Source organism: Schistocerca gregaria, chromosome 4 (genome assembly GCF_023897955.1).
Source record: "Schistocerca gregaria isolate iqSchGreg1 chromosome 4, iqSchGreg1.2, whole genome shotgun sequence".
In the NCBI taxonomy this organism is placed as follows: domain Eukaryota; kingdom Metazoa; phylum Arthropoda; class Insecta; order Orthoptera; family Acrididae; genus Schistocerca; species Schistocerca gregaria.
In genome coordinates, this window is record NC_064923.1 from 473,005,431 (window position 1) to 473,030,677 (window position 25,247).

General features: G+C 40.0%; 1 protein-coding gene across 10 annotated transcripts in view; it reads right to left on the minus strand.

Annotated features, from left to right (window-relative positions):
• LOC126267309 (kalirin) overlaps positions 1-25,247 on the minus strand; it is a 2,010,890-nt gene that overhangs the window by 1,180,996 nt on the left and 804,647 nt on the right. For all 10 annotated transcript variants that reach the window (XM_049972405.1, XM_049972404.1, XM_049972401.1 and 7 more), the window contains 4 exons: positions 16,389-16,502; positions 13,253-13,452; positions 8,972-9,200; positions 2,493-2,615 (listed from right to left, as the gene is read on the minus strand). In XM_049972405.1, coding sequence (XP_049828362.1) covers positions 2,493-2,615; positions 8,972-9,200; positions 13,253-13,452; positions 16,389-16,502 — 666 coding nt within the window. The remainder of the gene's footprint in view (positions 1-2,492; positions 2,616-8,971; positions 9,201-13,252; positions 13,453-16,388; positions 16,503-25,247) is intronic.

The following is a 25,247-nucleotide window of genomic DNA, read 5'->3' on the forward strand; positions in this document are numbered from 1 at the left end:
TATTCTGTTAATACCAAAAAACTTTCACCATTATGTTCCTGTCAACACTCTATCTCACCCATGTACTTTTGCCTCAACCAACTCACTGTTGGGAATTAATGGCTGATACAGTGGTAAGTCCATTAGGTTTCTGTTTAACTTTACTGAACACTGAATTGAAATGTCATTGGACAAATGTTTTATATTTGCTATCCATAAACATAGACCGATTATGACCCTGCTTCTCCTTAAGGAGAGATTCATTGAAGATGTATCCAGTCATTTAAGATTAATAGCCGACAGTCTCATGAATCTGATATGTCAATTTTTTATCAGGGTACTGTGAATTTTGTCAGCTGTGTCTAATAGTAAACAGTCTTGAGTATTCTACATCTACAACTGCAGCTTTAGCCATTGAGCCAAATCAGATGAGGCATGAGCCATTTATGTTAGCATCAGTTCTAGGTATTTGTTGGCGCAGCATAAAGAGTACAGAATGATATTCCAAGGATCATGGGGTTGAGCCTCTCTGTGAAAATATATTTTTTTCTATTTTCAATTTTTATGTTACTTACACTGCAAATAATTCAAAATAATGTGCATTGTATTCTATTAGCTATATTTTCATAAAAGTTATGAAATGAAAATATCAACAAAAATTTGGGATTGCAAATAAATTTCCAGGGACAGATTGTAAGAGGTACACGAGAACTTCGTATACATATTTGCAGTTGGTGATTTACATTGCTGGAGAGATATTCATCATAAAAAGAAGGGAAGCAGTAACTTTCTTGGCATCTTGTACATATTATAAATACCACATTTTAAAATATAAACCTTGGTTTACATTCGTAAAAGGTTCTCACTCATCACACAGTGTGCCAGCAAGCCATGCATAATATATCATTTCACCAAATATTGGCAATGGAATGTGTTTTGATGGAATGTGTTGGGATGTGAGAGTAGTCTCAGTGGCCATCGTGTGTGTGTGTGTGTGTGTGTGTGTGTGTGTGTGTGTGTGGTGTGTGAGTGTGTGTGTGTGTGTGTGTGAGTGAGTGTGTGAGTGTGTGTGTGTGCGTGTGTGTGTGCGTTTGCGTGGGCGCATGGGCACGTGCGCAGAGTGCTTGCATGAATGTGGGTATTGTCTACCTTAGAAGAAGGCCTATAGGCTGTAACCTCACATTTTTGGCAGTCTTTTTGCTGTACATATCTGTAACTCAGCACCTCCTCTATATGGTGAGTAGCACTCTGTCTTTTTCATAATATTGTCATTAACACATCCAGAATTTCCAATTGTTTTGTGAAGATTTGGTAGAGGCAGATTAGTTACTGGCATTGAGAGACTAATGTGAAGATAGGCTCAGGTAAATGGTATTCCTCCTTCAGCCCTCAGTTGTGATGTTGATTGTAAGAGTAGTTACCCTTTCTTCTGACTGTATTAAAGGTACATATTTTTTTATTTACGTTGCTATTTATTATTGGCATGTCATCCTCCATGCAAGACAAATGTACAATTAATTTTGGCAAATAAGTGAACAGTCCCCTAAAGACTGCTGTAGAAACATTCCTTGATTGGTACTCCAACAGTGATTACACATGTTATAAGGAGCAGTCAAATGAAAACAAGACAGGCTGAAAAAAGTAATAAACTGGTTATTATTTCAAATGTAATTGTTATAATTGTTAGCACATTTATCCCACTGGAAGACAGGAGGGTCAATGCCTTCCTGGCAAAATGTCAGTGATTGCCTACAGAACCATGATAGTACCCAGGCATATACTCCTTCATCCAAAACAAATCGGTGGCCACAAAATTTTCTTTCTTCAGGACTCCAAGAATATCAAAATAAACATGAGGAGAGATCAGGAATGTATGGAGGATGTGCCCACTGACATGTTTACAAGGTTGTTTTGAGTACACTGCAGCAGTTTCACTGGCAAGCCTCTCCACATCCTTCATACAGTCCCAGTCTCACTTCATGCATTTTACATGTTTCTGGAGACCTAAAGAAAGATATCTGTGGCAGTCCAGTTATATATAATCAGTGATTATACATGGTATAAGGAGCAGTCAAATGAAAACAAGACAGACTGCTTTGGACTAAGAGGTGCACACCTGGGTACAATCATCATTTTATAGGCAACCTTACACATTTTTCTATGAACCCATCGACTCTCTTGTCTCACAATGTTATAAATGTTTTTAACAGTTATGGCAATTACTTCTTAAATAGTGAACAGTTTACTTGCCACTTATAGGTAGAACTCACATACCAAACACAGTACTGAATAATTCAAATCTTCATTACAGTTACTCATACTGATCACTACTTTCAGTACTTTCATGTAATAGCATTAGGTAAGTCAGAATATTATTATATTGTTCTGATAACATTTTTGAGAAAACTTCAAAAATCTTACAAAAAACTGAGTTCTTGAATGACTCGAGCTGATTTGATTTTGATGAGCTTCTTCAGTTCTAAACATACATTATTCATGGTGGTGTATCTTACCATGGAACTCATAGTGAAATGATTATGTTCTTCTTGCAGCTCTTTCGCTACTTTGTAGGAATGGCCAATTTCAACATAATTCATAAGGAACACATCTCGGTTGTGACAAATCCAATCAAACATCTGCGAAACAAAGTCAGTATCAGAATTAAAAACAACACTACTATCTTAATGTATCTTATGTGATTTCAAGTAACATTTCATATATTAGTCAATATGTTAAAATGAAAATGTGTTTCTGAAAGCTACAGGATGCTTCAGAAAGTATTAATGGACTGAAATGGCCACCACATTGATACAAGAGTTTTTGAGGCATTACTCCAGTAATATAAATATTTGTGATCCAATAATTAACATGCAGGGATAAGCACTTTAAGAGCTAATCTTTATTAATTATTCATTCCTTTGTGGCATACCTCGGACCCCATCACAAAGGAGCAAAGAAGAAGCTTCCATGGTGTGCAGAGTCCAGGTACATATCAACACACAAACATACCTCTCAAGAACTAATCTGTGTAGTGTTTAGCATCAATAATTAACAAACTATTAATTTCATTTGTGCTTCTGTAGGATGTAAATGAATACAACATAATCATCACTTCCTGAATTACAGTAAGTAGTTCCTATTTATCTCTGTACTAATTTGTCCTGTTTATCTCTGTACTAATTTGTGCTTCATATTACAAAAGATTAAAAACAATCCACATATTGTAAGGATAGGTACTTGTAAACAATGGGCACAAGTACTCATCATGTTGTTAATATTAGTTTCCAGTGTTTGAATTTACACACTCAAATAATTTGCACAAGAAGTAACTAATACAGTAACGCCTTAGCAGGAATCTCCTCTTCCCATCAAGTCACAGTTCACTGATTTATGCATATCAGTAGCTTCTAAAGGAACTTATGCATAGAACACTTAACCTTACTCTGAATCCTAGACGAGTAGACAAAATCTACATACAAATAATTTTTGTTCATCATGTTGTGGCAGTATGAGCTAAAAGTAACCATTCAGACAACACTAACAAATGTTAGTAATGAGAAGCATTACAAGAATGGAAAGAGATACACAAAAACTGTGACGAAACTAAAGTATAATGAAGCAACACATAAACTGACTTGCATATATATCTTACAAGCTGATGCAGATGGTTTGCAGAGGAATTATATGTTCAGAAATGCCACAGTCACTGACATGAGCAGGTATCTGCTGGGTTTTATGGGGGACATTCTCAACTGAACAAGAGTTGGCCTACTCCACTGGTTGGCATCTTTGTACTAGGGAGTGGACTTTCCACACATAGAAAGGTTACCAGGCTGCATTTAAAAATGAAGTGATTTTTAGCTGTATAAGAGGTTCAACTGATGAGAATGCCTGTGACTAATAAACACACTAATCACTCTGCAGTCACAGATCTGACTCCTAAAAGACTTCAAATGTTCAACATATTTCAACGCAAGCCAAACATAATAATTACATCAGCAGTTTGAGTGGCGGGAAGGAATATGCCTACCATAGTAAGAGAGTACAGAACAAAAGATTACGTACGGAACATGGGGTGGGTACTGGGTTCAAACAGCTGTGAAAACTACAATGAAAACAATAATTGGATAAAAAATTACGTAAGACATGACAAATTATGTTAGAAAGGATAAAAAATAATGGGACTAAGAGAAACAGTGTCAGATATAATGTGAAGCAAATGAAAAAGAAATACTCATTGAATTTTAGATTAAATGTGTTATCATACTTAGCACTTTATCCATTATTATCAACTGTATTTCTATTTGTTGAAATAATCAGCAAAAAGTAGCACAAAGGAAATTTTACTCTTTTACTGATTTCACACGTCTAGTACTGTCCTTCGAATGGTTATAACTATAGCATTATTTGCAAGCTTCAAAAGTAATATGTAGGCAGCATATTGCTGTTGTCATATGGTTATTAGTGCCTGTACAGAAATGGTATAAGGAATCCAAACAACAACTTGTTGTTTGTTTTCCTTATATCATTTTTGTGCAAGCTCTATGAACCATATGTTGTTCTTTGGTTTCCTTATGCAACTTTTGTACAGGCATTATGAACCACATGACCACAGCAATATGCGGCATACATCTTAGTTTTGACACTCACCAATAATGTGATACTTATAACCTTCTGGAACAGGGCACTAGGTGCCTTAAACCCCGTAAAGGAAAAAAATTTCTTCCACGCCACTGATTGCTGATTATTTCAACGAATATGATCATACTGTAAGAATATTCAGATGGATAGCTGTCACTGTTTACTCACTAGTAGTAACAGTTTCTGATCATCAGTGTTGATAATCATTTCCCATGTTCCAAGAGTTCACTTGCAAATTTCTTACACCCACACTAATCACTGTGTAGTAACATGCAGCGAGTACAAGTATATTTACAATGGTGCATACCTATGACTGATGGTGAAAGTAAAAATAAGGCCTAGCCAAATAAACACTTTAGGTATACCAATGTGAGCAGACTGTAGTTGTTTGTTGTTTAAGGCACTAAAAATTGTTGTTATCAGCACCCTTATACTTACCGTGTGAGACAAATGCATTAAAACGTATAAAATGCAGACATGCTGTAGAGTGACATACAATCACATCTGCTCCCCTGCACTCATTATCACATTAGCACACACAGTCACTCTTAATGGTACAGAAGTGAAAATAAATTCATGATGGTCTATTAATGTATTGTTACCAGACAAGAAAAACCACAGAGAAGGAAACTAGAAAATATTGTTGACTGATCACTAATATAGCCTTATAACCAGAATGAAAAATTCTTCTATCATAGCACAAACAAGGGCATATGTGCTGGGCAGAGTTAATGTTGCAAAAGAATGGAACTAGCTTTTCACTTTATCTGACAGCTTCAGAGGCATTTAAATCAAAACATCTTGCATATTTGTGCTTTCTCACTTGTTACTCTTGTCAGGTCATGTAATATAATGCATCACGTCAAGTCAAGTAAAATGATAAATTATGTCACATTATATAACATGCCACATGCCACTGTGTTATCCAAAATGGAATTTACCATGTCAATTAATATGACACAATGTGTCACTGAAGTTTAGGATGCATGCATCCCCACTCTGAGATACGAGGTGCATTCAAGTTCTAAGGACTCCGATTTTTTTTCTCGGGACTGGAAAGAGATAGAAACATGCGCATTGTTTTAAAATGAGGCCGCGTTCATTGTCAATACGTCCCAGAGATGGCAGCACTGTACGGCGGATGGAATTTTACCATCAGCGACGAGAATGAGAACTGTTTTAAATACTTAAAATGGCAACGTTTTTCTTACTTGAACAGCATGCAATCATTCGTTTTCTGAATTTGCATGGTGTGAAACCAATTGAAATTCATCGACAGTTGAAGGAGACATGTGGTGATGGAGTTATGGATGTGTTGAAAGTGTGTTCGTGGGTGCGACAGTTTAATGAAGGCAGAACATCATGTGACAACAAACCAAAACAACCTCAGGCTCGCACAAGCCGGTCTGACGACATGATCGAAAAAGTGGAGAGAATTGTTTTGGGGGACCGCCTCCAGAGTTGGCATTTCTGTGGGTTCTGTGCATGATGACCTGAAAATGCAGAAAGTGTCATCCAGGTGGGTGCCACAAATTCTGACGGACGACCACATGGCTGCCCGTATGGCATGTTGCCAAGCAATGTTGATGCGCAATGACAGCATGGATGGGACTTTCTTTTCGTCGGTTGTGACAATGGATGAGACATGGATGCCATTTTTCAATCCAGAAACAAAGCGCTAGTCAGCTCAATGAAAGCACATATTCACCGACACCAAAAAAATTTCGGGTAACAACCAGTGCTGAAAAAATGATGGTGTCCATGTTCTGGGACAGCAAGGGCGTAATCCTTACCCATTGCATTCCAAATGGCACTACGGTAACAGGTGCATCCTACGAAAATGTTTTGAAGAACAAATTCTTCCTGCACTGCAACAAAAACGTCCGGGAAGGGCTGCGTGTGCTATTTCACCAAGACAACGCACCCGCACATCGAGCTAACGTTACGCAACAGTTTTTTTGTGATAACAACTTTGAAGTGTTTCCTCATGCTCCCTACTCACCTGACCTGGCTTCTAGTGACTTTTGGCTTTTGGCTTTTTCTAACAATGAAAGACACTCTCCGTGGCCACACATTCACCAGCCATGCTGCTATTGCCTCAGTGGTTTTCCAGTGGTCAAAACAGACTCCTAAAGAAGCCTTCGCCACTGCCATGGAATCACAGCGTCAGTGTTGTGAAAAATGTGTATGTCTGCACGGCGATTACATCGAGAAGTAACCCCTAGTCTCATTGATTTCGGGTGAGTAGTTAATTAGAAAAAAAATTGGAGGCCTTAGAACTTGAATGCACCTCGTACTTCCTATTATAGATGCACCCCCACATTTGGATACATTAATCCAACCTCATCCAAACCAACAAATTTTACTTTAGTGTTCCACAGGAACAAATGCACCACTAGAAATTTTATTCCTCCAGAAAAACCTTAATAGCTATTACATGTATGTTTTTCAGCTATATAATATTAAATATTTTTTTACTACACCTGGTGAATATTCTGGATTTTGGGGGGGAGACAGTCAGAGACTTTAGTATGCAAACTGCAAGATGCAGCTGTGCCAACACCTTACAGCTGGAGGTCACTGCACTGTGGAAGTTGGTTTTACTAATAAAAAAAGAATGAATATGTCATGATGTTTTGACTTACCTGGCAGCTTCAAAGACATTTAAGTTTAAATGCTAGTTCCATTCTTTTACAACCCTAACTCTGCCCAGGGCATATTTGCCTTTTCTGTGCTATGATAGGAATATTTTTTGTTTCAGTGCCCAACTTTTACTCTATCATAATTTTTGACATTATACCACCATCACTTGGTAATCAATATAGACTTTCATTGACTTGGCTGATGACTGATCTGGTACAGGTTTTTTATTGTCTTCCAAACCATGATACTTTTATTATGTCACTGGATATAGCTTTAATAGAACAATAGGACAACCATTAGTAAAATTTATTTATCTACCTTCTTACAAAAATTTAAACTGATTTGCACAAATAGCACAGAGAAAGGAACTCACTAAATCCAAATGAAGCAAGTTTTCAGTTTTATCATAAGAATGAATTTTACTTGCCACATTCAGCTCAACTTTACACCATTGCATCTTGACAATGGAGAAATATTATTGGATGGAAAAAAAATGTTTTGACTTTATCCATGCAACATTTGAATCAATTCATAAAAGTTTAAAGCACAGAAGTGGCATGCTTCAAAACCCACCAGAAAAAGTGCTTCTTGCAAATTAATTCCAAATGGAGCAATATTTTTTCAAATTGTTAAAATTTATCTTAGACCAAGATCCAATACACCAGAGGACCAAATCTGAGCCCTCAGTCTCACTGCAGTCCAGAGTTATTTAAGGATGACTGTTTTCGCCCATAAAATCCAAAAGAGGGTGACTCTTTTGTACATTAAAATCTGAATGGTGCATACACAGATGATGTGATTAACTGAGCATTAATTTTAGCCCAATTAAAGTCTTTTGCAAAAGTAACTAATCAATTTGCCAGCTCTGGTTCATCATTCAAACTTTGCTTAATATAATGTAACATAGTTACAGAAAGACAGATGTTTGAATGACTACACTGGTCCAATCCAAACCAAAAAATTTTTACCACATTTTCCTACATCAAATAGGAACTGAATAAAAAGACCCCCCTCCCCCCACTCCAAACCACAATTCTTCATGCATTCTTTTCATACTTATTTGTTACAGTGTTTCAGCACTTTAACAACTAAGTGGGTCAACCATCCTTATAGGTGAACAGAAAACTGGCCGGCAGGGAAAGAGTAAAATTCTGCCTACACCAGATAGGATGGAAAAATAATATGCAAACTCTGTGTCACCTATGATAATGGTTACTTGTCTGATGATATTTGCACAGTACTAGGCATAAAGTATACAGCTCAACTGCCAACTGAAAAAATAAAATTTGCATTGTAAACATTATGACATATCTTAACGTTGTTTGTGAGGAATTCTGGACTGCCCTACACATCTCCAGTCCTGTTCTGTTCTGTTCAGTTCAGACAGCAGTCACTACAAGTCCTGAGAATGAACTTATAATATGGCCATAATAATAGCACTCTTGGGGGAAACCTGTAATCTGTGGCCCCACAGCATCTGCCAGCAAGGGAATATCAATCTTGTAAGCTTCATGCCAACTTGCCATACACAACATGTCCTCAATGAAAAAAAAAAGCATTTTTGGGAGTATCATAAACACTGAGGCAAATATCCAATGATACCTGCTACAAGTGCAAAATACACATACAGAATGAAATCTTGCATGAATATTTACAGTAAAGAAAGAGAGGGCAAAATGTAATGTAGGCTAAACTATGATTACAATACCTTTTCACAGTCCTGTTCAAATAGTCTCAGCTGGAAGCACTGATCTAGTTTCAGTTTTTTATGATGCCACAGTTGTAAAAGGTGTTGCTGGGAAGAGTGGACTGCCTCCAAGTTCTGCAATATTTGAGGAACACAGGCTTGGAGGTCGGGATTTGCTACAACTGAGCTGGCTTCACTGTCTCTTCCAGAATATCCGGAATCATAGCCACTGTTTGAATCTCCAGATAACCTGAGACATAAGCATTGAGAAGAATATTAAAATCAGTAGCAATCCACAGTATTATCTTTATATCAGTATACAAATATTTCTCAACTGCCGTCATCTGAAAGTCTGAACATGAAGAAAAACTCAATATTTCAAACTAAATTATTTGTATTAACATTTGTACAAGAAATGTAACAAAAGCTTAATAACAATGAATAATTATGTTTAAGACTTTCAAAAATAAAAAAAGCAAGATTTTTGTTTCATTTTACGTTCTTTAGCTTAGGAATAGATTGCAAATTGAATCGTATCAGGAATACAGAAGCACTGTCATGTGGCCACAACGATTACCTGTCTTCATTTTCATTGCCACATATCATGACTTGTATCAAAGCACTGTGTTGGCTACTAGTCTTCATCTAAATCTTAATGTCTTACTGACTCACAAAATGCCCTTTGCTGCATAAGTAACTCGCCCAACATCAGGTGTTTCTCGAGTTTTATTGTACTGAACTATATTGAATTTTTATTATTGTACGTCATATGTTTATGAGTTTTGTATGTCATATTATATATGTGTTTTTGTTATACTGCTTGCATGTTATATGAGACATGGTTCAAAATTAATAGCCTATTGTACATACGAAATTTGATTTTGCTGATTGGTTCACACATGTGCTGCCATTAATTGGTCTGATGGAAATGTAACACCTATTTTGCCAACAGTTCATTGTTTCTGCACTTGCAACACACTGGGGTAAAATGAATGTGATAATAATCAATGCCACTAGTTGTCAGACCTAATTATAGATCAAATTCCTGAACACAATATGACATACCAATGCTGCTGAACTTCACAGCCATTTATATGAAACAAATGAATCCAATGACTGAAGGAAAACTGAGGCAATTGTATTATAATTTTCAGAAAGGCCTATCTTCATATGCAGAAAAGTGACAGTCTTGTATCCAGACTGGTAGTCTTACTGAATGCATGAGTGCAAAGAGGGATAAAATGCCACTTTACAAGAAGCAATACTCCTGCAGGATTTTAAGGGGTTTCTGGTGATTTTGTTTTGAGAATTGTGACTGTAGCTGTAACTCTAAGCTATGGAGAACTGGGTTAACAGTGAGCAGTGAAAATGCTCACGAAATTATGCACTGCATGAACAGTTAAAAATTTGGATTGGAGATTTTTGTTCAATTCTCTTATGACCTTGACTTCGTGATTAACATTCCTTCAGATACCTAACAAACTGTCTTGCATCTAAATGGTACAAGGAAAATGAGGAACTGAATCTTAGAAATAAAGTGCCTAATTTCTTGGGCAGCTAAATTTAATGTAGGAGGTACGAAGTAGCTTTGTCCCACTATCAATACATTTATGACAACATGGTAATTATATGGAAAAATAAAACAATTTTTTAAAATCATTAATAAATATCATTTTTTTCAGTTTAGGTCATTTTAATGCTGACCAGCCCATCAATTAGATCTGAGTAGATGTATTTTTGTTCCCAAAGACCTATAGTGAGGAGGTCCTCCATGATGTAGAACCTGTCAGAATAACAAGATTGTACAATAATTATAAGGGCTTTTATTGTTTTCAAGGTCCAACTGGCCACGAAATGGAAACCACAGTGAAAATTAAAAAAAAACTGTTTTATTTGTAATATTTAGGTACACCTTCCAACTACTGCTCTACAAAGCTGCCACTCCTACTTAGACTGAGCGAGGTGGGGCCCACTGGACTTGCATTCGGGAGGATGATGGTTCAATCCCGCATCCGGGCATCCTGATTTAGGTGTTTCCATGATTTCCTTAAATCACTCCAGTCAAATGCTAGGATGGTTCCTTTTTAAGGGCATGGCCGACTTCCTTCCTCGTCCTTCCCTAATCCGATGAGACCGATGACCTCGCTATCTGGTTTCCTCCCCCAAAACAACCCAACCCAACCCTACTTTTTTTGTAGCACTGTACTAACTTTCTAATAACCTCATCATACAAGGCAGCCACCTGTGCTTACAATCAATTCTCTATGGTGGTCTGCAGCTCATTGTCAATACCAAAATGATGTCCTCTTAGTCAGCATTTCCTGAGAGTGAAGAGATGAAAAACAATAGAAGCCAAGTCTGGTTTGTATGGTAGATGATCAAATACTTCCCATCAAAAACACTGCACTAGTTGCTTTGTTGCAGCTGCAGTGTGTGGCCGAGCATTGTCACACAGAAGGACAGTCCCTGACGACAACATTCCTCTTCACTTGTTCCAAACTGCCCTTCAAAGAAGCTGAAGAATCATACTGAATGAAGCTGTAGTAATGCTCATGCAATGTTCCATGAATTCCACAAAGAAAACTCCTTTTTGGTCCCATAATACAGTTTCCATACACTCTGTCATGGAGAAGGTTCACTTAAATTTCCTTGGTTTATTCAAGGAATGAGAATCTGTCCATTGTTTGGTTTGATTTTCTGTTTCTTCATTACCAAAATGGACCCACGCCTCGTCCCATGCGGCAGTTTTATTCCAAAAATTTTCTTCTTCATAATGGTAGTACTGGAGGAATGTTAAGGCAGTACCCATTCACTGTGTTTTGTAATGATCAGACAGCACCTTTGGAACCCATCTTGCACAGAGTTTGCTGTAATGAAGTCTCTCACGATGATGTGGACAGCTGACTGAAATTTTGGGAAACAATTCACTCGACACAAAAATTGTAAATTGATGATTTGCTTGAATCACCTGATCCACTTGCTGAACACAATCACTGGTTGACACCTGCTTCCTTCTCTCACCACTGCATCACGAACATCTTATCGTGTATCTGGTACCCACAGGGAGTTGTCAAACCTACCAGTTACATACATCCTCCTGGAATAGCACATGACTTTTGTTGATTCCATTTGCTTGCTGATACCTTTGGGATACTATTATCGCCTTTAATTATATCTGTCTGCACAAAGCTTCATCAGATTCTCAGTGTGATTTTGTGACCAATCAGACCTTAAAAAACAATAGTCCTTGTTTTTGCAAATAAAAACAAATATTCTGATGTATCTTCTTACAGATTTCAAGTGGAATGTTCCACATGGATGTCCCATATGACACTATGGAATGAAAGTAGGTATAGTATACATGCTTTTTTATTTTTATATCACATATGTCTGACAACATTTGTATTGCAAACAGAGATTTGTTCAGGCACTTCAGCAGTTATGTGGTACTGTCCTCCCAGTAGAGTTTATTATCACCCTGTAATCTGATGAATTTCACACTAACTACTTCTATAATTTTCTCAACATCTTGTAGATTTGAATTGAAATCAGAAGGCTATGAGCATCAGTCTTCAACTGCTTTCAACAACTGCCTAATACCATCAACTTAGCTGCCATGTGCTATACACCACTTGCCATCTCTCATGAAAAAAGTTCAGATGTCACTTCCACATACAGTACAGTCTTTCTTTCTTGACATTCTATTCCTTATTTATCACAGCTTTGAAATCCTTGTAAGGCCAGAATAAATGAATTAAACACTTTGAAATGAAAAACAGCTCAAGTTAAATCTTAAAGTGAACAAATGTTTATCCTGTGTAATTATTTTTTATCACTCACTGATTCAAGCAAACGGATAATATTAAAGATCATATGAAAACCAAAATGAAAGAATTTTGATCTATAATAAAACGAAAAACATCTGGTGGTGAGTTATTGCAGACTTATTTGTCATCAGTTTATGATTGTGACATTCAATAGAAAATCACACAATACCCCTATGAAACAGACCACTTACTAAGATGCTTGGCAGGACTAAAGCTAAAAAATAATGTTTCAGATCAAGTATAATTTTTACATGTCTTACGAAGATACGCCCAAGAAACAAATACAGAGTTTAAGAGAATCTTGATGACAATATGTGCCCATAAAGAAATGAGTTTTTTGTTTCATTAAGGTGGGCATAGAACCACCTAACTACATACTGCAATAACATTCAGTGAAATGTACTAATTTAAGACCTTAACATAATATTTCAGCATGGTAAACTCTGAAGAAATAAAATCATAGTATCACTTTTACCTCTGCAAAAGTCTCTGACCAATGAGATCAATTTCTTCTACAGGTGCTTTCATGATCTTCTTCTTCATTTCATTGTGCACATCAATGCCATGCTTTGCTCCTGCAATATCACTTGCAAGGTCATTTCTACTCAAGTCTTCTTGGAGATCATCAAGGCGATCGAGCAAGTCAGCTGCTTGCCATATAAAATCTTCTAAGGCCTGTTCATGGCACAAGGCAATTAGCAATTACAAATACATCTATGAGTATTTTAGATAATTATTACAAAAATGAAACTGATAAAAATAATATGTTAAATTCCCTGAAAAATTCTGTACTTTTGTGTTAATATATGCTGGTGTCCAAAATTAAAGCAACAAACAGAAATTTTGCAAGGCTGCGCTTATTTTGCCACAAAACAGCGTAAACAGGTGATAGTAAATCAGAAACAATGTAAAGAAAACAGAAAGTAAACCACTGCAACATGCAGAATGGTGCACAAAAATGTTCTTAATTTTTTCTTACTTAAATGATGTGTGCACACATTCTGGTAACTGGTTAATGTGATCAGTACAGGGTGTGGCTACCTCTGGCAGCAATACAGGTGTGACTATGATGGGACATGGTGTGAATGACATCATCATTCTCATGTTGAGGCAAAAGCACCCATTCTTTCTGCCGAGCTGCTTGCAAGTCTTGGAGAGTGGCTGGTGGATGCTGATGAAAACTGTCTCCCTAATGCATCCTAACATGTTATATGCAATTCAAATCAGGATAGCGAGCAGACCACGCCACATGTGCAACATCTTCCATTTCCAAGAAAACATCAATCACCCGTGCTCTAAGAGGTTGAGCATTATTGTCCATCAATACAAAGTCTGGGCCCACAGCACCTCACAACAACCTGACTGATTCACCAGTAGAATTCCATGAAGAAGTGTTTGAGTGGTTGATATAACCCTTGCCATCACCTTTATGGACCCTCCTTGATATTGGTCTCTTTCTACAATGTTTGGGTCCTGAAATCATATTCCCTGTTCTATCCAGATGTGAATCCATTGAGAATCACTTACTCTCCAGACCAAATTGGGACTCATCTGTGAAAAGAATAATGTCACACTTTACTCCTGTCTGAGTGACATGTTGACGACACCACTCTAGACATTCCCTTCTATGAAGACCCATCAGAGGTACGCATAAAGCAGGTCTCCAACAACAAAAGCCATTCTGCCAAACCCTTCTGTACACCATTTGCCTTGATGTGACATGTCCAGTGGATGCTGCGAGGTCAGATGCCAGCTGCCGTGCAGCACTAAGGCAGTACCATCATGCCCTTACAGACATATAAATGTCCTCTCTTTCTCATGTCACACATGGTCGACACTGCCCTGGTCTTTGAGATGCAGTTCCAGTCTCTAAAAACTCTCACCAAATCCAAGAAACAACAGAACAATTCACATTAAGGTACTGGTCCACATCGATTTGTGACTGTCCTGCTTCCATTTTCCCTATGGCCTTCCACCACAGTGTGTCTGGTAGGCATCTTCTCTGCACTCTATGAGGTTGACCACTATTAACCATCAATACGAAGTGTATACATCAACTATGGATGTAGGACTACCTAACAAACACTATCCCATCTGACAAGAGCCCTGACATTGTCACTGGCTGGGTTGTCAGTTTACCAGAATGCCATCTTCCATGCAGAAAACAACTGTACAGACATCTGTTGACAGTTTTGTGTGATTATGTAGTGAATGAGCATAGAATGGTGAAACGAAGGTTTGTCGCTTTAATTTTGGACACTAGAGTACTTTGTAACTTAGGGTAAGTATGTAGTTACACAACATCTCATACAGGCATATAAGAGAACCCGTATTTAACTGATGAGTACATCAAACCTAAGTCAGAATCAATAACAGAGGTATAACTTACGTAATTTCCATCACTAAAAAATATGATGAGAGAATAGCATGAGTAAGTAGTATTAGGCACACAAAGTGCAACTATATTACAATCTATGGATCCACCTGCCATGCATTTCTATTCCTCCTGTTACCAGCAGTGGGCCAGGCTATGAGATCACTTTATGCTGTACTTGAAAAATGTTAGTATTGCTTAATAAAGGTAAGCTAAGGAACATCAGAATGACAGTGATTGACACATATCTTATTAGATCTCGCAATAAAAATCTAAGCACTGTAGAGAAGCAAATTACCAGATATGACCCAAATTCACAGACAGTAGTAGTATTGAATTCTGAGTATCTTTGAACTGAAGTACCACAGAAAAGGAAAGAATAAAGCCATTAGAGTAAAACATACCAGAACATTGTTAGGATAGATAAGATGAAAATAAGCAACATTATGCAGCAGGCATCCTGCATTATAAAAATTTCATGAGTTATGCATAATACTCCATGTTCTGTTGATAGAAAAACAGATCTGAAAAATAGGCCAATTTACATAAATTAGTTACATGGAAACTGTGAGAGGATGTCTTAAGAAGTTGTGTGCAATATATGAACGTTAACAGAGGCTGAAATGGAAAGAAACAAAACAGCAGTAATAGCAGCAGCAGCAGTAGTAGTAGAAGCTGTTGTTTTCTGGTGAAACAAATGAGAAACAGAGGGAATGGTACAATCTCATGTCTCAGAATATGCAAATCAAAGTACGAAAAAGGCTGTTAAAGAAAATGGTTCAAATGGCTCTGAGCACTATGGGACTTACCCTCTGAGGTCATCAGTCCCTTAGACTTAGAACTACTTAAACGCAACTAACCTAAGAACATCACACACATCCTCGCCCAAGGCAGGATTCAAACCTGCGGCTGTAGCAGCGGTGCAGTTCCAGACTGAAGCGCCTAGAACCACTCGGCCACAACGACCGGTAAAAAAGGTTGTCAGTCATGGATTTTCATTGTGCATACAGAAAGCCAACATATCAGAATTGATGGTTTAATGCCAGAGTGAGTCAGTAACTACTCCAGGATGGAAGGGACACCTGCGTTATTACATTACAGCGGTATCAAATGGGAGAGTGAAACTATTGCTGTGTTTCTTGCTGTGATAGTATTATGAAGTTTTTGCTATGACATATACATAGGATTCGAGATACTTTTCATACGTAAAAAAGAAAAATCAAAATGAATGACTTACCAGTCTCATATCTATCCACTGCGAATGGTCATAATGCAGCGTTCCTTCCAAGTCAGATGTCAACTGAGAAGTATCAATAATTTTTGGCAGTGCTTCCAGGCTGATCATGTTGGTCTAAACACAAAACAGAAACATAATGAATCAACATTATGCATGTATGTGAAGCTATTATACACACATCAAAAAACATTCTGCATCACCTTGGTTCCGAGAGTTTCAGACCCAGTACAGAAAATTGGAATAGAGATCAACATAAACATCATTTCTGTCCTTTTTATTACTCATGAAAACCACACATTGCATGTTGTACCACCATACAGAGAGACCTTCGAGGTGTTGGTCCAGATTGCTATACTCACCAGTACCTGTAATACCCAGTAGCACGTCCTCTTGCAATGATGCATGCCTGTATTTGTCATGGCATACTATCCACAAGTACATTGAGGCACTGTCTGTGCAGATTGTCCCACTCCTCAATGGTGATTCGGCATAGATCCCTCAGAGTGGTTGGTATGTCATGTCGCCCATAAACAGCCCTTTTCATTCTCTCCCAGGCATGTTTGATTGGATTCATGTCTGGAGAACATCCTGCCTACTCTAGTTGAGGTGATGTCATTATCCTGAAGGAAGTCATTCATAAGATGTGCACGATAGGGGCGAGAAATGTCATCCATGAAGATGAATGCCTCGCCAATGTGCTGCTGATATGGTTGCACTATTGGTCAGAGGATGGCATTCACGTAATGTACAGCCATTACAGCACTTTCCATGACCACAAGTGGCGTACATCGGCCCCACATAATGACAACCCAAAACATCAGGGAACCTTCCTTGCTGCACTTGCTGGACAGTGTGTCTAAGGCATAAAGCCAGACTGGGTTGCCTCCAAACACATCTCCGACAATTGTCTGGTTGAAGGCATATGCGACACTCATCAGTGGAAAGAACATGATGCCAATCCTGAGTGGTCCATTCAGGATTTTATTGGGCCCATCTGTACCAGGCTGCATAGTGTCACAGTTGCAAAGATGGACCTCGCCATGGACACTGGGAGTTAAGTTGGGCACCATGCAGCCTATTGCGCACAGATTGAATTGTAACATGATATCCACTGGCTCCGCGAAAAGCTTTATTCAACATGGTGGCATTGCTGTCAGGGTTCCTACGAGCTTTAATCCATAGGTAGAGGTCATCCACTGCAGTAGTGGCCCTCGGGTGGCCTGATTGAGGCATTTCATTGACAGTTCCTGTTTCTCTGTACCTCCTCCATGTCTGAACAACATTGCTTTGGTTCACTCCGAGATGCCTGGACACTTCCCTTGTTGAGAGCCCTTTCTGGCACAAAGTAATAATGCACACATAATCAAACCACAGTACTGACCATCTAGGCATGGTTGAACTAAGGAAAACACGAGCTGTGTACCTCCTTCCTGGTGGAATGACTGGAACTGATTGGGTGTCAGAAGCCCCCCTCCGTCTAATAGGTGCTGCTCATGCATGGTTGTCTGATCTTTCGGCAGGTTTAGTGACATCTCTGAACAGTCAAAGGGACTGTGCCTGTGATACAATATCCACAGTCAATGTCTATCTTCAGGAGTTCTGGGAACCAGAGTAATGCAAAATTTTTTTATGTGTGTATATCTTGTTTACTATCCCAGATAGAAAAAAGGTACATCTTACAACACAAACTGGAGTCAAAGACAAGTGTAAATGAAGGAGACTAATCAGAAAAAATAATATTACAGACTGAACAGTAATTATTTGTATAACTCACTGCCCTCAAACACTGAAACCGACATGGTTAGTAACCTTCACCAACTCACTCGCCAACCCACTAGCCAATCCGTCTGACTGTGTGTGGACACCTGCACTAATGGAGTGTGGGCTGGTAGTCAACAGTCAGGAGCAGCAGGTAGAAGTCTGTGGTTGAACTAACAGATCCAGACCATGAACTCAACTGTAGGCCCATTGCCCACACACACAGGTGAATGACTTGGGGCAGATCCACTTGGTGGACTGGTCAGCAGACTCATGCACTATGTATGGGGGCTTTAACACCACTGTGTTACATAAGCTGCCACTATAGAAGTGTAACAAATCTATTGTCAAAATGTAACTATTGAATGTTATAAGAAATATAGCTTCAGGTTCCACATAAATAATGAAAAATTACACATTTCAACTTAAATATACACAATAGTAAAATGGTTACACTAAACATAAGTAGACAGTGAGTCACTGAGTGAAGTGAAGATTTCAGTGATGACTTGTCTTATCAAGGGTCTAGTAACAACTGAAAAAATGTGCCTTGATATATATATATATATATATATATATATATATATATATATATATATAGGAAACGGTAATTTGCCAAACTGAAAACACGAAGACAAGATTATCAGATTGACTCTTCCACACTGCTCACTGCTCACTGCTGTAGCTTTTATAAATATATGAAAGCTTCTGCTAGAATAAAATTGTGTACTGGTTTGGCACACAGTTATAATATGCCAGGAAGTTTTAATAAAGTGTACACTCAGTTGCAGAGCTAAATACTCATTCAGGAAAAAATGTCTCAGGCTGTGGCTAAGCCACTTATCCGATATCATTTCTGCCAGGCGTGCTAGTCCTGCTGAGTATGAGGTATAGTCAAAGCAGTTTAATCACCTCCATGAAAAAATAAAGTTAGGTAATCAATTGTTTGTTAGTTTACAGGTACAATCTGCAGTCCCAGTACACACTGAAACCCCCTGCTACAGTACTGTAGCATGCCACTACATCACACAACCCATTCACAAAGAGCCGTATCAAACAGCCATTTGTTTTCTGCATTTGAAGGGGCAGAATACTGTACCAATTCATACTGAATTGGTGGAAGTGTATGGCGAGACTGCAGCATCATGTGCAATGGAGGTTACATGGCACAAACACTTCCAGTGTCATCAAACAAGTCTGAATGATGAAGAAGGAAGTTATACAGACTGGGCATAACACCTTAGAGAAACAGAGTGAACATCTTACAAAAGTTTTTCATTACAAATTTCAAATTGAGGTCAAACAAATGCTATCACTGGTGGTTTATCACTGGTGGTTTTCATTTTACCAAGTCATCCTCGGCAAAAAAAAAAAAAAAAAAAAAAAAAGTGAAGTACCCAGAAGAGGAGGACGAAACTAAATTACACTTTGCGGGTTTAGAGGGAACCCACTGTTTTTCCAGTGGTTGCAATATCGAGTCAAATTTGCAGATAACTTGACACTAAGAGCCTACACATCAGTATGACGTCACAATCCTTCTGGTCTACATGCATGCACTGATTCAGTTGAGAAGGGTGTCATAAAACTCTCCTGAGGCAAGTTGGCCCCACAACTGTTGTAAATGGTTCCTGATATCATGGACTTCTGCACTGGGACGGAGTTGATGGCTGAGCTCGCCTCGCACATGTTCATTTGGGAGCAGATATAGCGATCTCATTAGCCACAGGAGTACCTCAACATAATTCATACAATTGACAGAGACACCTGCCGTGTGTAGACAATCACTGTCATGTTAAAAATGGCACCATGGTACTGTGACATGAGAGGTAAAACATAAGGATGCAAGGTGTTCTTGACATACCATTGTGCCTTCAGAATCACCTCAATCACTACACCAGCTGTGACCTGAAACCATACCTGATGGCTCCCTACGCCATGATGCCAGATGCAACGGCACCCATTCACTACTCGAATGGACCACCAACTCGCTCGCCTACCCACTCGCCAACCCGTCTGACTGTGTGACACCTGCACTAATGGAGTGTGGGCTGACAGGCAGCAGTCAGGGACAGCAGGTAGAAGTCTGTGGTTGAACTAACAGATCCAGACCATGAAACCAACTGTAGGTCCATTGCCCACACACAGGTGAATGACTTGAGGCAGATCCACTTGGTGGACCAGTCAGCAGACTCGTCCACTTTGTATGGGGGCTTTACTGTGCCCCTCTGAAGTACAATTGACTGCTGAACAAAATGTGGCTCCATTCAGCAGCAGCCCATGCTTCCCACTCATGGTACCACCCCAAACATAGCCATTTGTGTTGTGGTGTTAGTGGCAGCGTAAGCTAGGGACTGTAATTCCCTAATCTGACTGCTGCTATTATCCAAAGAATGGTGTGGGAGATGTCGTAGAATGTTGGAGAGAGTCTATTACTTTCTCTTGGATGGCAAGCACAGATATGAAAGGGTCCTGGTCTGCTTGTTGCACAATATAGTGATTTCCTCTTGTCGCTGATAGATGTGGTCGATCCCTAACCTTGACAATGAATATGTCTGCTTTCACTTTCCCAGGCAGTCCAGCATCAGGCCAACTTCATGACCGAATGCCCCATATATCTGAATATTCAATGAGGTCCCTTTCAAAGTCGGTCAGACGCTGAAAATGCTGTCCTGCACAGTGATCATTCAACATCTAACGCCACTGACAACAGATCATTTTTTATCAGGCAGCGTAACTCTCCAGCTGAAGAGGCCCAGAGAGGCTCGCATAATGTGAAAATAGTTGCACTTATATGTTCACAGGATGAGTGCCTCTCCAGGCTTCATCAGTTGACAAGTTAGTATGTTTATTCAAATCACCTGATGGTGATTTGGCAGTAAGCCGAAACCGGTAATGATAATACTTCTGTGATAGAAAAAGGAAGAAGTATGTGTCAGTCGGTCTCTCTATGAATTCCAATCGAGGCGATAGTGGAAAGGGAAAATTAGTCACAGATCAGTTTTCAACATGTTGCACGACATCTTTCACGTGACAGTGGTCGTCGCCCGCTGGGTTCAAGGATCCTTTATTGTACTATTATATGATAGCGGAACAAACACTGGTAGCAGTTACTTCTGTAAAATATCTGGGAGTATGCGTGCGGAACGATTAGAAGTGGAATGATTATATAACATTAATTGTGGGTAAGGCGGGTGCCAGGTTGAGATTCAGTGGGAGAGTCCTTAGAAAATGTAGTCCATTAACAAAGGAGGTGGCTTACAAAACACTCGTTCGACCTACACTTGAGTATTACTCATCAGTGTTGGATCCGTACCAGGTCGGGTTGACAGAGGAAATAGAGAAGATCCAAAGAAGAGCGGCGCATTTCGTCACAGGGTTATTTGGTAGGCGTGATAGCGTTATGGAGATGTTTAGCAGACTCAAGTGGCAGACTCTGCAAGAGAGGCGTTCTGCATCGCGGTGTAGCTTGCAGTCCAGATTTCGAGAGGGTGCGTTTCTGGACGAGGTATCGAATATATTGATCCCCCTACTTATACCTCCCGAGGAGATCACGAATGTAAAATTAGAGAGATTCGAGCGCGCACGGAGGCTTTCCGGCAGTCGTTCTTCCCGCGTACCATACGCGACTGGAACAGGAAAGGGAGGTAATGACGCCGTTGGGTGGTTTGCGGAGTATAAATGTAGATGTAGGTTCCTCGACTGCTAACGCGCACTCTGAATTCTCGCCCAAACGGGGCATTACCAGCAACAAAATGGTTCAAATGGCTCTGAGCACTATGCGACTTAACTTCTGAAGTCATCAGTCGCCTAGAACTTAGAACTGATTAAACCTAACTAACCTAAGGACATCACACACATCCATGCCCGAGGCAGCATTCGAACCTGCGACCGTGGCGGTCGCCCGGTTCTAGACTGTAGCGCCTTGAACCGCACGGCCACTCCGGCCGGCCTTACCAGCAACATTGCAGCTACACTCAGGCCATTCCAAGTGACTTCTTTGGGTCCCCAATCACCATGGAGTGCGACTCCGAGACAAAGGAAGAAAGCATGTGGATTCACGGTTGCCAAAAAAGACGAATACCCAACCATTATCGGGCAAAATGATGCGGAATGTTTGTCGGGACTGCCATGGTGCCTTGGTAACAGACTTTGCTCGTAACAAGCAGGACATTCCTGACGTGGCTGTGTTATGCTTCAACACGAAGTGTCGCGGGAAGGCGTCCGAGGCATGTTTTTACTCCACGGTAAGGTGTCAACTCATTCCGCACAGGACACAATCACGTAGGCTGCTTCCTTGGGCTGTCAAATTTTGCCTCAGGCACCCAGGGACTGCTTCTCCCGGACGAAGAAACAATTTCATGGCAGGCATTAATGAATTTTCTAATACATTTCCACTAAATAGGAAATACTTCATTCTGAAGCCAGTGGCGGTTCCAGTGCAACATTCTAAATTACTTTAGAAGCGACTGGCTTGTGGATTATGTTTACAGGAAGGTTTATGCTTCTGCTGTGGTTTATTTTTATGGCAGTTTTCGGTATTTATTGTTGTATACCCTATACATTTTTCGAACATTTAAACTATATTTTTGAATAAGGCTGTTTCGTTCGAAAGTGGATGTGCCGACGTCCTGAAACGTGGAGCGGTGGCTTCCCGTTTAGCTACAGTAGCAGATGGGCACGTAATAAAGTGTCGTCCTGACTGAGCGTTTATGGAGTAGCTGCTAGTATGTTGGTGCAAATATCGTTCAACCTCATCACGTGGCATCCTGACAACAGAGCCAGCTTTCGACATCACGCGGTCTTCATAACGCTTTAATTGCGCGCCTTTTAGAGCCGCTTCAATATTAGAGCATGCTGGCCTTTTTTATCGCTTTCAAACGCTAGTCTTTGAGCAACGGAATTATGAGAGCCTCGTATTTTGCCAGTGTCAAACACCCAACGCACCGCGTGAAAGAATTTTGGAAGAATTACACATATAACCTCGGATCCGGAACAGTAAAACGATAACGCCATTTGTTAAAAAGTTAAATGTGAGACTCTCATTTCGAAAGTAATGACGCCTACCAATTTTCATGGAAGCTACGACATATACAGAAAGCACAATAACACAGTTGAACAGAGTAAGATTGCATCTAGATACTGTCATTTTTCCATATAATCACCATCATTCGTTAAGCACATTTGCTTACGATAAAAAAAAGAGCTTGCATGTAACGCAAGTAAAAACCTGAACCAGTGAAGGCTAGCCTCTGACTGATTACAGGAAGTTTGGGTCGGTGTGGGGAGCGTGCATGGATAGCAGAAAGCGGGAAGCGGGAAATTTAAGTTCGATTCCCGGTCCGGCATACATTTTCAGTCACTATTGGGTAGCAGATCTACACATAAAATAGCTGAAGTAAAGGCATTCACAGTAACCGGATTAATTCCGAAATGATTTCTTACAGCTGTGGATCGTCAACAGTGTCCTTTTCGACATGCATGTATGTATTGAATTAATCACTATCACCACCACTACAACCATCACTGACACGCAAACCGGTTTGGGATTTGTAAAGTGCACACCGTTTACATACTGACTTAGGCTATGGAGTGTCTCTTTTCGCTTTGCTATCCTCAAACATGTAACATGTTCACCACAAGAATCACTGAGTATAATTATTCCTTAATCGTCACAGCAACTGCAACTGCCCATGAAAACTGCAACATTGTTAAAGTAGTATGCAGTAAGTGTCAAACTGGCATAAAATGTATTAAATGCTTGGATATACTAATGATTGGTATTTCAGTGCAGTCACACGAAGCCGGTAAGAGAGCCCACGGCTGTAATACAGTGTCCATGGGCTTAGGAGAGCCATACTCAGCGTAACGCAGAACCTCAGTGGTCCCACGTGACTGGCGTTCGACAGGATACTCGTACAGGATCTTACAGCCAAGTTACGATACTTTAGTCAGCAGCAAGACAAGCATCCAAAACGACAGTGCGACGTCGTCTGAGTATTACGGACTGGCACAACGGCGACCATTGTTGCGACAGCCCAATCAGGTACACGAGCAACGGTGTGGTGTGCCCAGCGGCAACATCGGACGCAGGAGTGGACACACATCGTCATTCCAGAAGAAAGCCAGTTCTGTGTACAGCATCACGATGGACATATTCGTATGTGGAGGCTCGGAGACGATCGAACGTTGCCAGATTACATTCGTTAACATCGTACAGGCGCAGCGTCTGTCGCTATGTCGTTATGGTATAGTGGTGCCGTTCGATATACAACACGACTCCACCCCCCTCCCCTCCCTAGTTCGCACAGCGACTAATTAGGACACCAAGTGTTACATTAATGACGTGTGAAGGCCGATGGCAGTACACTGTCTTCCAGGTTACTGTAACGTTATCTTTCAACAAGAAAACGAAAGACAGCACGATGTCCAAGGTGTCCTAATATACCTCGACATTGAAGGTGTTCGACAGTTGCGCTAGCCATCGTGTTCTCCAGATCTCTCACCCACCGACAACTTCTGACCAAGGATTGCAGAGTGTCCGGGGCATGTCAGCATTCGTGGGCCACTACGAGAGATTGCCTCTGTTATGGAGCTGAAGCAATACGGAACGATGTACCCGTATGTGCCATCTAAGCTCAGTTCGACTCAGTGCGCAGTCGGGTTACAGCCTTTATTGAGGCCAGAGAGGACTTACCTGCGTACTAAATTTCCCACCCCACATCACCTACAGTATACGAGCATTTACAGAATTTACAATGAGGTAACAAATGTCAAAGGATACCTCCTAAAATCGTATCTGACCTCCTTTTGTCTGGCGTAGTGCAGCAGTTCGATATGCCGTAGACTCAACAAGTCGTCGAAAGTCCTCTGCACAAATATTGAGCCATGCTGCCTCTATACCCGTCCATAACTGCGAAAATGTTACCGGTGCAGGATGTAGTGCACGAGCTGACCTCTCGATTATGTCCCATGAATGCTCGATGGACCAGAGGACCTAGTCCATTTCACGTAAACACAGCTCAAACCATTATGGAGCCACCACGAGATTGTCCAGTGGCTTGTTGACAGCCTGGGTCCCTGGCTTCGTGGGGTCTGAGTCAA